The sequence below is a fragment of the Dicentrarchus labrax genome, unplaced genomic scaffold, assembly GCF_905237075.1.
Source record: "Dicentrarchus labrax unplaced genomic scaffold, dlabrax2021, whole genome shotgun sequence".
Lineage (NCBI taxonomy): Eukaryota > Metazoa > Chordata > Actinopteri > Moronidae > Dicentrarchus > Dicentrarchus labrax.
Genome location: NW_026136704.1, coordinates 26,171,213 through 26,185,473, shown reverse-complemented (window position 1 = coordinate 26,185,473; position 14,261 = coordinate 26,171,213). Strand labels below are relative to the sequence as shown.

General features: G+C 40.4%; 2 protein-coding genes across 2 annotated transcripts; one reads left to right on the top strand and one right to left on the bottom strand.

Moving 5' to 3' along the window:
• The first annotated feature begins 2,682 nt into the window (after positions 1-2,682).
• Positions 2,683-5,387, top strand: hdac12 (histone deacetylase 12). The gene is made up of 8 exons (XM_051397220.1): positions 2,683-2,923; positions 3,010-3,153; positions 3,526-3,685; positions 3,777-3,967; positions 4,102-4,252; positions 4,478-4,594; positions 4,677-4,819; positions 4,896-5,387. Exons 1-8 carry the CDS (start codon positions 2,822-2,824, stop codon positions 4,917-4,919), a joined length of 1,032 nt encoding a protein of 343 aa, XP_051253180.1. The 5' UTR covers positions 2,683-2,821; the 3' UTR covers positions 4,920-5,387.
• Positions 5,388-5,428: 41 nt separating this feature from the next.
• trmt9b (tRNA methyltransferase 9B) lies at positions 5,429-12,654 on the bottom strand. The gene is made up of 4 exons (XM_051397211.1): positions 12,382-12,654; positions 8,518-8,717; positions 8,131-8,304; positions 5,429-7,608 (listed from the first exon to the last, which is right to left on the bottom strand). Exons 2-4 carry the CDS (start codon positions 8,672-8,674, stop codon positions 6,644-6,646), a joined length of 1,296 nt encoding a protein of 431 aa, XP_051253171.1. The 5' UTR covers positions 8,675-8,717; positions 12,382-12,654; the 3' UTR covers positions 5,429-6,643.
• Positions 12,655-14,261: the final 1,607 nt, after the last annotated feature.

Sequence of the window (14,261 nt, the reverse complement as noted above, 5' to 3'; positions counted from 1 at the left end):
ATTGCATGGTAATGCCCTTTACATGTGGACTGATTGGAAGGGTCTGCACTAGAGCTGAAACTATGAGTTGATTAATCTATTAACTGATCAACAGAAAAGTATTCTGCAACTATTTTGATAACTGATTCATAATTCCTGGTTCCAATTGCTCCAATAAGTGTGACTATTTCTTATTTATATATATTATAATAAATTGAGTATCTCTGGTTTTGAGCTGTTAATCATGTAAACCAAGCAGAAGAACATGTCGTCGTGGACTGTGGTGGATTGTGATGGGTATTTTCCCCTATTTTGTGAATTTTTTTTTTTATAGAAAAACGATTAATTAATTAATTAAGAATATAATTTACAGATTCATCCATAATGATTAAACAATTGTTTATTGCTCCCTATTCTACACCTCACAGTGATGAATGAAAACCAACTGATGCCTGCAACAGTAGAAAATGCACATTTCTAAAAAAAACAGAAGCACTGCTTGCTAAACGATTAACTGTGTTGTAAAGTAAAGGTGATTTGTAGTAAATGAGCTAAAACATGTCAAATCAGTGGTAAGGCTTTGAAAAAGGTCCTGGGATAAGAAAGAAAGACTATCTATATATTAGAGAATCACCTCTAAAGCAGAACGGAAAATCTATATGTTAATGAATTAATACAACCTTTATCTACTGCACGAAGAAAATAATCTTTCTGTCAGGATATATTGGAGTCTTTCATTTGGAACGAGCCCCTTCTCCTCCTTCCTCTCTCCCTATTTGAAATGCCTGTTAACAAGGCCAAAGTCAGTAATTGATTTTACCTCTCTAATCTCCTCTCTCCATTATGAGACGATCTCTCCTCTGCACCTGGGGCCAACCCTTTCGTCTCATGTCTTATCTGCCTGTGAGTACACCAGCTCCTCCCAGTGGGGGCTGCACTAATCCCCATTCACCAGACTCTTCATACACACACACACACACACATACATATTCTCATGGGAGAACCCCACAGCCGACAGTACACCAGACAGTGCCTTGAGCTGCCTGCTAGCAATGTAAAGCAGAGACAGATGGAGAAGCAAAACCAAACACAGAAAATAGCTAATCAAAGACGATTTTAGTACAGTGAAAAGAAAACGAAGGCATTTTCAAGCTAAAGAAACACATTTTTCATCTACAAAATTATTTGCATCACTTACCCTTCCACAGTGTCCTCTGTCACTTTAAACTGTAACACGTGGGAGTGAAGACAGTCTGACATGGTTTCAGTGTGACACCATAACTGATTCCCTGCCACTGTGATTAACCACCTCGGCCACGGCACACTTTGGCTTGACAGGAGGGGGGTCGACTGTGAAGGGCTGCAGAGCAGGGCAGAGGAGGAGTGGATAAAGATGGTACAGAAGAAGGGTACAGACAACATCAGAGAGGAAAACAGCTACTCTCATAGTTGTGTAAATACTGTAGAAGGGATGAGCAACTTGTCACGGGTTGGAAGTTTAAAACTAAAAGGAGCTTTGATCATTTCATGAACCAAGAGGGAAAAAACTGAAAGAGTGCAGAATGAAAAGAGCTACATGAATCATAAATTCAACTCATTTGCATGGGGTCTCCACTCATCCTGGTTTGCTCTCAGAAAGAATCTGATACAGAAAAAATGTCATCAAAGATGATATGATAGGATGAACAGATCCTCTCTGTTAACAGAGTGATGCCAGCATTTAACTAAATATAAAAAGATTGCATAGTCTTTCTTATATCATCACAGGATGTAAATCTCCAATAACAATTATAAGTTCTTATATATATTTTATATCTAAATGTTTCTAATTTTATGTTTTGCTTGCTCAAAAAATATGACCTATATTCTGAGGCAGGTTAGATTAGATTCAACTTTATAGTTAAATCTAAGTACTGAGGCAATGAAATGCAGTTTAGCACCTAACCAGAAGTACAGAGATAATGTGCATATGTACAGTGATAATATATAGAATAAACACTGATACACTAAGATACATTAAGAACCCAACTCCACCGACCAGGCTCTTTGAGGGAGAGACCTGATCTGAGGGTCCTCACAATAGTAAGACATTATATACAGTACAGAATAAACAGCTGGAGGTATGAATACAGTGTATACAGTATATCAGATATACAGACTGTAGCATACATATGAATACACTATAGGTCAGATGCTTATTAAACATATTGATAGATGTATCTCTGTTCTTGTATTGTTAGGCATAAAGTATTGCATCACTTACACTCAAGAAAACTGAACCTCACTGTCCCATATGTTTCAGTGAAAAATATTTATAAATGATTAGAAACACAGATAGTAATAAACATTATTGCAGTAGTGATTTAATACGTTGTCTGCCTATACAATTTAGATTTAAAAACGCATATTTCAGTGTTAATACATTTGGTTTAGAGCCTTTTGGTGGTCATTAACTTTATCATGATCACAAATGCTTTTTATTAACAACTTAAACTAGAACAAGTAAAATGATGGGGCATTTATAGGGAGATGGAAGCACAAAAATAACTGAGTGTCTGCTAGAACCTGATCCAGAACATGCTGTAAATCTGCAGTGATCACTCCAAATCAGTAGATGGAGGTAATGAACCATGTTACCATCACACTGTGTGTTATTTCCACTCCATGACAGAAGATGGCAGTATTATTGAGGGACAAACACAGTCATACACACATCCGTCAACGAACTGGACACCTTCAGCGTGTTTGTGGTGTCATTTCATAACATCGAACAACGCAGCACTTAGCACCCCCCTGTTTTATGTAAGTGAGTCATTTGTTAGCATTAAGATCAGTGAGAGAAATGACCTACATTAAACAGATCTTTTCTAAAAGACCTCGCTTAAAGGTCGCACGGCTGCTCGGTGCAGCTTTCACCTCCTGCAGATGTTTCCATGCAGAACTAGTAAGAACTTGTGTATTGTTGTGAACTTTACACACACATTGCATTGCATTAAGACTGACCTCACAGTCAGCCTTTTCACCTCGCAGGTAGGACAGGAATCCAGCGGACTTCCAATAGTTCATCACAGCAAGTATGTGTGTGACCTCCCACCCAACCACAGGTTCCCTATGGGCAAGTTCTCCCGGGTTCTCCACTTTCTGATCAAAGATCAAGTCATTACAGAGAAACAGGTGAGTGGCTCATTGACATCATCAACTAAATAACACAATTGAGATTAAAACCTTTGTTATTTAGTGCTGAAATGTCACCAATATAATCGATTAATCAACTGATTATTATGATGATTTGATTATAAAGTTTGATATCACTCTAAATCGATTATTTTATATTTTTTTATTTTATTTATATTTTTTGGTAGGACAAACCATAAAGACTTTACCCTTTGCACTAGTTATTTTTGAAGAACAAGAGATGAATCACTGATAAAAACTTGTGATTGATTAATTGATAGTGAAAAGCATTGTTAGTTGCAGGAATACTACAGCACTACTGGAAGCACTTTCACATTTTCCTGTTAATGTGAATTTCCTTCCTCGCAGTAGGTGTGGGTCCCTGAAATTGCCTCTATAGATTTACTGAGCTGTGTGCACACGGAGGAATACCTGAGCAACTTCATAAATGGGAAAATAAATGAGCAGGAGCAAAGGAGGACAGGTTTCCCCTGGAGCGAAGGCATAGTGAGACGCTGTCGATATGAAACGGGTGAGAAGAACGTCTCTCTTGATGACTTAACAGCTGAACAGCCTGAAAAAAAAACCCTGCACAAGCTTCTCACCTTCTCTCTTGTTGACAGGTGGGACTGTTCTAGCTGCCGAGGTAGCTCTACAGAGGGGAATGGCCTGCAGCACTGCAGGAGGAACCCATCATGCATTTCCAAGCTATGGTTCGGGGTATTGTCTCCTCAATGACTTGGCAGTTGCAGCCAAATACCTGATCTCCTCACCCAAAAGGAAGGTTCTGATTGTGGATCTAGACGTGCATCAGGTAGCGTCAAAGCTGTCTCTGCTACTAATAATGCCGTGGGGTTATACCAATATGTCCTAATTACAGCATGTGTCTTTGTTCCTTGTTGATTAACCCAGCTTTTTGTCATTAGTAACATCTTTTGCATCCAACAGGGTGATGGCACTGCTTTCATTTTTAAAGATGAGTCGTGTGTGTTTACGTTCTCGGTGCATTGTGGGAAAAACTTCCCCCTCCGTAAACAACAGAGTGACCTAGATATCAGCGTGGAGGATGGGCTGGAAGACAAGGAGTATCTCTCCACAGGCACGTTAACAAAAGGCCATTATAATACACGCAGGATGTTTAGATCCAAACAGAGTTGCAGTCTCAATTTCACTACTGAAGTATTTTAGACATTTATACATACATTTCTGTATTTCTGTTTTCAGAAGAAGCTTGATGTGAACAAGCTAAATGAAAATCACAACAGAAAACTATTGTAATTAGTAGTGTTAACAGACATTTTAATGAAGAGTTTGTTTCCAACAGTGGAGGCTCACCTTCCCTGGGTGCTGGAGACATTTCGTCCAGACCTGGTCCTGTATGATGCAGGGGTCGACCCTCATTGGGAAGATGAACTCGGGAGGCTCAGTCTGACTGACCAAGGTCAGTGATAACTTTGACACCAAACTATCTCCACCTACAAATCAGATCTTGACTGTTTTTGAATGACTGTGGTGTCTGCCAGGGCTGTATCAGAGAGATCTCTACGTGATGAAGACCGTGGTGAGTAGAGGCGTTCCTGTCGCTGCCGTTATTGGAGGAGGATACTCGAGAGACATTGATAAACTGGCTATCAGACACTCCATTGTCCACAGAGCAGCGACTCAGGTACAGGACACATAAGTGTTGTTGGATGACTCATCATTTACATCAACAGTTTAACTGAATGTTCTTCATATTTCAGGTTTGGAGGGAGTGTGGGATGTAAAACCTTTATGCTGTATATCAAGAGGATCCTCAGAGCCTAACTGATACTTGACCTTTAGGAGCCAATGACAAGATTGATATGTGGGAATAAAGACATCTGGTTATGCTACACAAATGCTTGTTTTTATACAGTATATTTATATGTACATGCAACAGTTTTTTTCAAAAATTATGAAAAATATATTGGGAGACAGTGGAGCCTTAACAAATTCCACCAACTTCTCAGAATATCGTAGAATATTTTATTCTGCTGGACAAATGACGTAATGTAACTAACCTTTTTTGGTATATTGGACAGGATATTTTTAAATGGAAAGTTGGTGTATGTTTGCAGAAGGGTGATTTAAGAAGACATTCAACTTGTTTACCTCATCAAGATGCTGCATCTCTGCAGTAGTAACTATCAGTACAACTATTAAATATTCTGTAATAGTGTGTGGTTGTCACTGAATAAAGCTTTACTAAATAATTACAGGTATCATTCATGACAGTAAATGCAACACAAAACACTCATGAACAAAAATATTTAATAAAGAAAAAAACAGATTTAAACTATTTACATCAGGTCACATAAGACATTAAGGTACCAGTGTCACTTCTGAACAAACACAGTTGGTCCACACATACTGTACTGATAAGGTTTATGTACCATCCTTGGCACAATGGGTACAGATAACCAGTATGTTTCAAGTTTCACCTATTGTATGTCATTCACTGACATCAAGCAGCGACATATTTGTGGTACAGTGCAATGTTTATTCACAGTATATGAGGCAGTTGATTTGCTGAAATATACAAGTGGTATATTTCAGCTTCTTACTTCAGAACAAGACGGTATACACTATTACAAACATTAAGCACACAGACACACTGGCAACACCTTTGAAACACTTTTGAAAAAGCAACAAGCAAATGCACAAGTGTTTTGGAAGATATTCTGCACAACAACTCTTTATGATGTGTATGTTATGGTAGATACACAAGCAGTTTACAGAGTCCATAACAAATACTTGCTGCAAGTTTAGCTCCTCATACTCGGAGTGTGCAACTGTAAAACAGGCAGACAAAGAATAGAGTGTCATTTTCCACTATGATCAATTAATTAAACATTTAAGAGCAAATGGAAGAATATACTGTAGTCAAACAAATTCCTCTTTGGCTAGTATTAAAAGTCCAAAGAGAAAAACAGTGCATTCCTTAATAACGTATCCCTTGCAGAAATACTCATTTAAAAAGAGTTTAAATCTTTAGTAACACTGGAGCTTGCTGTGGTTTGACAATAAAAACATATTTTTGACACTAAAAGAGAATACAAACTAGAAATCTGGATACTGCTTGTTGGTTTCATGGATTGAAATAGAATAAATACTTTAAAAACATGGTGTAACATACAGTGATAACCATTGCTGAACACCATCAGTCTTTGTGCATCCTGCCCTGCTGCTGCAAAACCATCTAAAATAATATTTAATGCTAGATATAAATAGGTCTGTCACACAACTGGTTCCAGGACTACCAGAAACCTAAAATAGACTAAAAAATGAAAATGTCCAAGTAGAGGATTGCAGCAGTGGACTAGTTTAGTGTTTTGTGTACCTTCAACAATGGCTACATCTGTATATTTACACACTTTTCAGTTACAAGACTGTAATAATCATCAAATATGTGATTCAGTGCTAAAACTTGAGGCAGAGTTGATCCAAACTAAAAACAAACATGTTAAAATCATATTTTCCATAACTGTACTTTCTCTGCCACCACACACCAATTGGCGTGATCAAAGTAAGTGTGTTTGACATGAAGCTCTTCAACATGGTTCTCTATCAGCTCTGCCAGTTCTCCCTCCCTGAAGACGTGATAGTACCTCAGGCAGGAGCCTTCCACCTGCCCCTCGCTCCCCTGAGGACTCCTTGTGCTTTGCTGCTGCTCTTCCCCCTGCGGCCCTGCTTCACTTTCATCTCCAGACTGCTTCAGGTGCTCTTTCTGGAATGGGACCAGGTCTGGCAGGGCCAAAGAGCCACACTCCTGGGCTAAAGATAATGAGACGCTCTGGTTTTCTGTACCATTGTTGTTGGCCATGTTGTTGTTGTTGCCTCCAGGATCATTTTGTCCCTTGTGCAGGTCTGTCACCGAGTCAAAGACGTCCTCCTCTGATCCGATCACAGATGGCGGGGAAAAGAAGCTTGAGACCTGCTTGATCAGGCCCTGTCCTCTCCCGCGCTGGCTGGCCTTGTTCCCCTCATTTTCTCCTGTGGGTGAAGATAAAGTGCTCAGGTCTCTGGAGGACGACCGGGAGATGGCTAAGCTTCCAAAGTCAAACACAGAATCCAGAGACCTGGAGAAGAACCACAGTCTCTGTGTCCTCTGCTGTGGCGTGGTGCAGGTCAGATCTTCTTCGTCTGCCACGGAGGATGTGCTTCTAACCTTCCTGTGCTTGTCGGTGTTGTCTATGGCTTCGCTCACGCTCTGAGCCACGGCCCTCCGTCTGGGTTTGCCGTGCTCCCTGTTGAAGCCGGAGGGCGAATAAGGGTTGGGGTTCCAGGGAACGAAGATGTCCTGTTTCTCAAACTTTCGACGCTTCTGCTCCATGGCCCACACGTAGATCATGATACGTCCACCAACTCGCAGGGTGCGGGCCATCTCCTTTATTGCTCGAATACGTCGCTCTTTGGTGGACAGATGATGGATGACTGTGACAAAAACAAGTAATTTGTACTTAGTAGGATGATGATTTAACTGATTATGATGTTTCACATTCAGCACGTGAAGTCAACAAAACACATTATGTACACTGTATGGCACACAACATTAATTGATAGTGTGGGTGTCTGCTGTCGTCTTTGGTCCTAATTACACTCTTTTGTTGGAGGACGCACATTAATTATTTCACACTGTTGGCTAGGCAACACAAGCTCATGGGAAACTGATGTTTATCATTATTATGAGTTCATTTAATCTGAGGCCAATGGCAGCTGCAGCAGTTGAACTTCATGTATATGAAGGGAGTGATTTGAGTGGGAGGAATCAACAACATCCGAACCTCCCTTTATCTCAAGCCAAGTGAAATTTAATTACCTATAGAGCACATTTTAAAAAACAACCAATTTTGACCAAAGTGCTTTAGAAAAGGGATTAAATAACACACAGGAATGATCCAATAAAAAACACAGACATAACAAGGGGATGTTAAGATGTGTGTGTTTTTCAATTACCTGCAATAGAGAGCACAGCATCAAAGCAGCCGTCTCTGTAAGGCAAATGCAGCCCGTCACACATCTGGACCTCGTGTCCTTGGCTCCAGGCAAAGTCCACCAGGGGGCGACAAACATCGCACCCCAGCTTGAACACCTCCTTGTTGATGTGGAGATACTTGCCATTGCCACAACCTGCCAAGGTCAAGACAGTCAGCTACAACACTGGTGATTGATAAGGGGTGCTTAGCGCTCTCATTATATTTAAAATACTCGTTCCCTCTCCTTAAGGGAAGCCAATTTTTTTAATGACTTATTGTGGTTTCAGACAACAATGAAAAAAGCACAATCAATGTATTAAGGTTTGTCAGTGTGATTGTCAAGATTACTGCTTGAGGGGACACCCACCAATGTCAGCGACGATGCTCCCAGGCTGCAGGTCCAGCAGAAACTGTCGCACCTTCGGCCAGGCTTTATAGCGGCTGTCGTTGAAATATGGAGCAATCTTGTCATAGACATTGTGCACATGGTCTCTCTCGAGCTGACTGGCAGCCTCCTCCATCATGTCCGTCCAGGCTGCCTCATGCAGCGGTCTCACAGTATCATGTCTGCAGGGACAAACACATCTCCCTTGCTCATTTCCGAAAGAGATATCCATCAAATAGTAAGTCTATTTCATTAGGGGAAAAATAGCAATGTCGGCCCCCTGAAGAGAACAGCACAGTGGTTTTCCTCTCTACATGCTTGTTAAGGTCCAACAGGGTCAGCTGGAAGCCTTAATCAGCAGACACACTCAAACATCTGTCAGGCAGCAGGGGCAATTTAACAGCAAACCCTCCACTTTGTACTACAAGTACCAGCTGCGGTCATGATCAGTCCGCCTTCTCACATCCACCCCGCCGTCCTCCAGAAGGACAGACTGACGTTAGACACTGAAAGTCATCAGGTTTAATTTGTCATTAATGGTCTGTAACTGTGAAAGCAACAAAGCCGGGATCATAAATTAACTAACGAGGCAACAGCGAGGAGGCCATCCCCATCTCACATGGCACTCAGCAGGTTCATTTCCACAGCAGCCGTGTCAAATTGTTTTTTCGGCAACACAGAAGCAAAAGGTCAACACGTAAATCATTTTGTTGGGAACGACGTGCCAAACGAACAACATCAATCATGTTTGAGTGAAAGCTGCTGTTATAGTCTCTGCAAGCGGACACCAGGCCGCTGCTGGGCTTTGTTATACTTCATTTACTGTCTATGGAAGATTTCAGCATCAGCTCACGTTCTAGGAATCTCTTTTGCCTATGATGACCCTCATTGATTCTGAGTAGGACTTTCAATTTGCCTCGAAAATCAAGGCTAATATGTACACACGCGGATAGATTTCCAGGCTGATTATATTATTTTCTATCATCGGACACAGCGGCATAACTAAATACCAGTTAACTGTGTTACAGCTTTAGTTGAGGCTGTTGTACTATAATCATAAAATGAAAAAAGCTGTTTCTTTTCCTTTGATACATAATTCTGGTTTTGTTTGTAGTCCTTTTAGTGTTTTTCAAATGAGTAAATTACTAAGAAATCATGATTTGTTAGAAAAGATTATAATACAGATAAATTAGGCAATATGGTTTAAAAGCCATCCATGACATGCATTTATATATAGATATATTTTTATAAATAGTAGCTTATCACATCAATTAAGATTTTAAATGTTTAACTTTCAGAGGTTGTAGAATTTCAGAACTGATTGCAAATTTGGGGATTATGTAAAATGTGTTACGTCTGGTTTTCACAGCTCCCACTGCAGTCATCACAGTTTATTAGGATGCGGCCCACAGCTCCTGCAGTGCTGCTGCGGCTCCCTAAAGCACAACGTGTACAAATAGTATCCAAAGGATGCCATTGTTATTCTAATCAAAATGCAATCTCATTATGCAGAGTCCTCATTTGACCTGTGGCATATCACCATGGGGTTTAATTAATTTCTCACAAAGCAAATCCACACATAACACAGTTTCCATCACATGTTGACCACTAGGAGATTTTAAAAGATGTTTGCAAAGCTGACGAATTTTAATCAAACTTTAATCTTAATTTTCTTACTCTTACTGTTAACAAACTATTCATTTATTACATTTGACTCTTCAAACCTTAGTGAGAAAAGTCATAAATATAACAGTGATTCAATTTCTCTTTACAACTTTGGAGTGTTTATCCAAAAAATGTAGGCAGCTAGAAATATTTTGCTTTAATCTTTTTTAGACTATCTCTAACACACATTCATTAAGTCTGTAATTATTAGGAAAATGCCATTTTAAATTTGGTATCAACAAAAACGGTTGCAACTGAATAAGGGCAGCAGAGATGTTAGCCGTCTCTCCTCCTCATCTGCATCTGATTTGTACAAACACTGATATTAAAAAGCTCCAGTATGTAACATTTAGGAGGATCTACTGGTATGTTTTCTTTAATGTATGATCACCTGAATGTAGGAATCATGTTCTTGCTACCTTAGAATGAGCCATTTTTATCTACAGTAGCCCAGAACGGAAAAACCAAACACTGGCTGTGGATAGGGACCTGAAAGTTTCACAGCCACTTAGCCTGTACTTATTCCCTGGTTGTCAAATACAGATGCGAGCAGTAGTCAGTTCGTTGCAATCTGAAACTTCACCATTAGATTCCACTAAGACTTACACACTGCTCTTCTAAGCAACAAATCATTGGCCTAAAACATCTACTTTGAAATCACAGGCACGGATTACCAAGTTAGACCGTCTACATCCAACTCTCCCTCTGTTTCAAGTATGTCTGGCTGTAATGAAATTCACAATAACAAATCTAAAACAGAGCAATGCAACCTAATGAACCGTGTAATGCCACAGTGCACTTTGCTGATGAGGTACACCGGTAGGAAAGCTATCAGACATTTACCCTCCACCTCTCTAAAAAGGCATTAGACTGACATGTCCCTGAATGTAATGATGTCTGCTGCCCATTTGTGCACCACTGTACACAATGAATATTACTGGGAACATTTAGCACAGGATATAAGGTACAAAGGTCAAACCTGTGCTACACGAAATGCAAGCATTTGTCTCTATAAACTGGCTGTCGGAGGCGTACCCTCACTCCGCATTACCAGGCTTGTCTGTGTACTGCTGTACCGGTGGTAAAGATAGTGTGTGCAGCATCCCATCTTCCTCCACTCGGACCTATTTCTGGATCACCATCATCTGCATCATCCCAGCCAAGTGGAAGGAAAACATCCCTTATGTAACGCTGTAATCTGGCCTCCTTCAGTATTCTCTGTGCTCAATTTTTGCCCGAGTTTTCCCCCTCTGCTTACTAAACTATGGCAGTCCTCGGCTGACATTATGTAAGCGGCAGCTGGGGAGGCTCTGAGCACTGCCTCTGACTGACAATGGGAACTAAAATTAAATCAGTGGACAGAGGCAATGTCTGGCACACAGATTTGTCCGAGGTGTAGGTGCATTCACTGGATAGAGATACAATCAGCCTCTAGTTTTTGAATTTAGCCTCCCTGGTAGACAGAAAAACTACATAGCCCCCAAATTGAGATATTAAACTTAAAAAATAAATAAATAAAAGAGGTACAATTCTCTACAAGACAGACTTTAGGCAAACATTCCTGGACCATGTTGATAATGAGCCCTCAGGTCAGACCTCAGCAGTGCTTTGATGAGGACTTGGTGGTGTTACTAAGAACAGACAGGGTTGCCCAGTCACTCTGTCAGCTGCCTCTAACCGCTGGATGAACCAGAGGAACCACAGAGAACAGGTTTACCCATCAAGTGTGCCAGCCGTTAATGAGTCAACACCAGCCTGTGGTGAGAGCTGCCATACTCCCCTCTCTGCTTCCAGCATCCATTTTTCTCACCCTGTACAGTACCTAATATGTTGTTTAAATATGCAGGACATAATGAATTAAATGTATTCATGGGCTATAGAATCACAGGACAGACAAAAAGCATTTTTTTTTGGGTCATGTTTGTGCTTTGAAACATCATCCAAAGTACAGCTACATTAATTTAAAATAAAAGATTGGCAGATCAGGCAGACTGCATATGAGCTACTACTTTATGTCCCATCAAAGTTTCTTTAATTGATGATCTCATATCTGGGTAAACATATATCAGATTATAGACATTTAAAAGCAATCAAAACACAACATAATGCAATAACTGTCTGCTGTCACCATGTCAGTCTGCGTGATCCTCTCATGATCCACAGGAAAAGAAACCCACTCACCGTACAGAGAGTGAACCGCCGTGCAATTATCCGCCTCCCTCTTCTGGTCGCTGGAGGTAAACTTCCCTCTGTGCGAATGCGATGGATCTATAATGCGATCGATCTGCCATCAAGATCAGAGGCACGCGCTCGACACGGCGGCACCGCGAGCATTATCAACGACATCGCGAGGACGGGTCGCGTGAAACCGGGGAAACACCTGCAGTGTGTGCCCACCAGCCGCGTACTGGTCGCCGGACGGACGGTATCAAATCCATAGCATGTAGAGATCCACACCTGTCAAGGTAGTGAGGAAGTGCAGCCAGACTTCCGGTGAGACGTTTCAAAATTAAAGCCGTATTGGCAAAACGCGTGAAATTGTTAACCCAAACCTTTTAAGGCCCTCTGAGGTGACAGTAGCGTTTACTCCTGCGTGATTATTTACATGTTAAAAATGTGTGTTTTTCACTCAAAGCAGTAAATCATGGATTGGGAAAAACAAACAATATCATGCATAAACATTAACACTGACCTAAACAAGGGCGACAGACATTTAATGATAATGAAGAAACCAACATGAGACAAAGGCAATGTTAGATGATTGATATAATTCAGTGTAATGATGGGAGCTCATATCCATGAGTGAAGAAGGTCTCTAAATGCAATGATACAAACGCAATATAAAGCAATATAAATCACAAGCAAGTCCCTGTGGTTTCCTATATGAGAGATTGTTTCTCTATTAAATAGAAAACAACAAACAAGTCTAATGACCAAGCACTGTTGGGTAATGGTATCAGACAAATTACTATATGGGCACAGTTAATTCACAACCCCCTCATGTATTCCACCTAGGCTACTGTGTCTCTGTGTCCTGTGCTACCCTATTGATTGCCTTATTGATTGATTTAAACTTTTATTCTATCTCTCTTTCATATAATGGATACAGATGACGAATTAAAACACTGAGGAATACATTGAATTACATGCTTTTGGTGTAATGAAAAGGTGATATTACAGAAATGTACCACTGATACTGGTAATATGATTATTTCCAGTGCTGTTCTATAACTGTTCACCTCTTGTCATTATTCATGTCAAAATAACACTATTTAGTACTTTTATTTTGAAAAACACACGACTTAGTGTCCTCCCTCATTGTGTTTGGCTTGACTCCGCTGATTGGTCGTTGGTGTGTAAAAAGATGACACGCCGTGCGGTTGCAGAACACGGTTGTCATTGGCTGTCAGCCTCACGTGACAACCACAATAAACAACGTGAAGTGATAACCGACAGACAACACCTTCTGTTCCCTTAAAAAGAGTTTAACAGGAACAATAAACAATGTTTAAGCTTTTAGTGGCAAAACAAAAAAAAAAGTCTTTATTCACATGTGTTGTATTCTCATGAGAATGCTCTTCATGTTTATGCCCCATCTCCTTTCAAGCTCAATGGCTTTTAACCTCCAGGAGGTTGTATCCTCATCCAATCCGTTTCATTTTGAGGCTGATAACAAACTATAGGATGTAGATTCACACTATAGCCTATAGTTTGAAGCCTTGCAGTGTGCACTTCCTCTTTTGAGCACCAAGCATAAAGGATATGGTGAGCTATTACTCCATCAGTGTTTCCCGTTCCTCCTGATCTTCCACTAGCAAAGATAAATAAATGGATGTTATAGCCTAATAACGCAACAGCTGCATAACCAATTCAAGTCACAATCAACTAAGCATAGGTTTGATGTCTCCAACATTACGCACTACTTGGTGAGGTGGTAATTAGCAACCATTAGCCTGTCGGACCTAGTTTTTGTTGTCCTCTGCCTCCCATGTGGGTGTCAGCTCTGATTCCATCTGCCCTTTTAAGTCTCTTAGATGGTTAATGGTAGTAACTTAATTGTG

What these genes read in the sequence shown, in the direction of transcription:
- hdac12 (XM_051397220.1), top strand. Translation starts at nt 2,822, where the DNA reads ATGACCTACATTAAACAGATCTTTTCTAAAAGACCTCGCTTAAAGGTC. An exon ending in AAGTCATTACAGAGAAACAG is followed by an intron (nt 3,154 to 3,525) that starts GTGAGTGGCTCA and finishes TCCTCGCAGTAG; the next exon opens with GTGTGGGTCCCTGAAATTGC. An exon ending in TGGATCTAGACGTGCATCAG is followed by an intron (nt 3,968 to 4,101) that starts GTAGCGTCAAAG and finishes TGCATCCAACAG; the next exon opens with GGTGATGGCACTGCTTTCAT.
- trmt9b (XM_051397211.1), bottom strand. Translation starts at nt 8,674, where the DNA reads ATGATGGAGGAGGCTGCCAGTCAGCTCGAGAGAGACCATGTGCACAAT. An exon ending in GAGCATCGTCGCTGACATTG is followed by an intron (nt 8,305 to 8,517) that starts GTGGGTGTCCCC and finishes TGACCTTGGCAG; the next exon opens with GTTGTGGCAATGGCAAGTAT. An exon ending in TGCTGTGCTCTCTATTGCAG is followed by an intron (nt 7,609 to 8,130) that starts GTAATTGAAAAA and finishes TTTTTGTCACAG; the next exon opens with TCATCCATCATCTGTCCACC.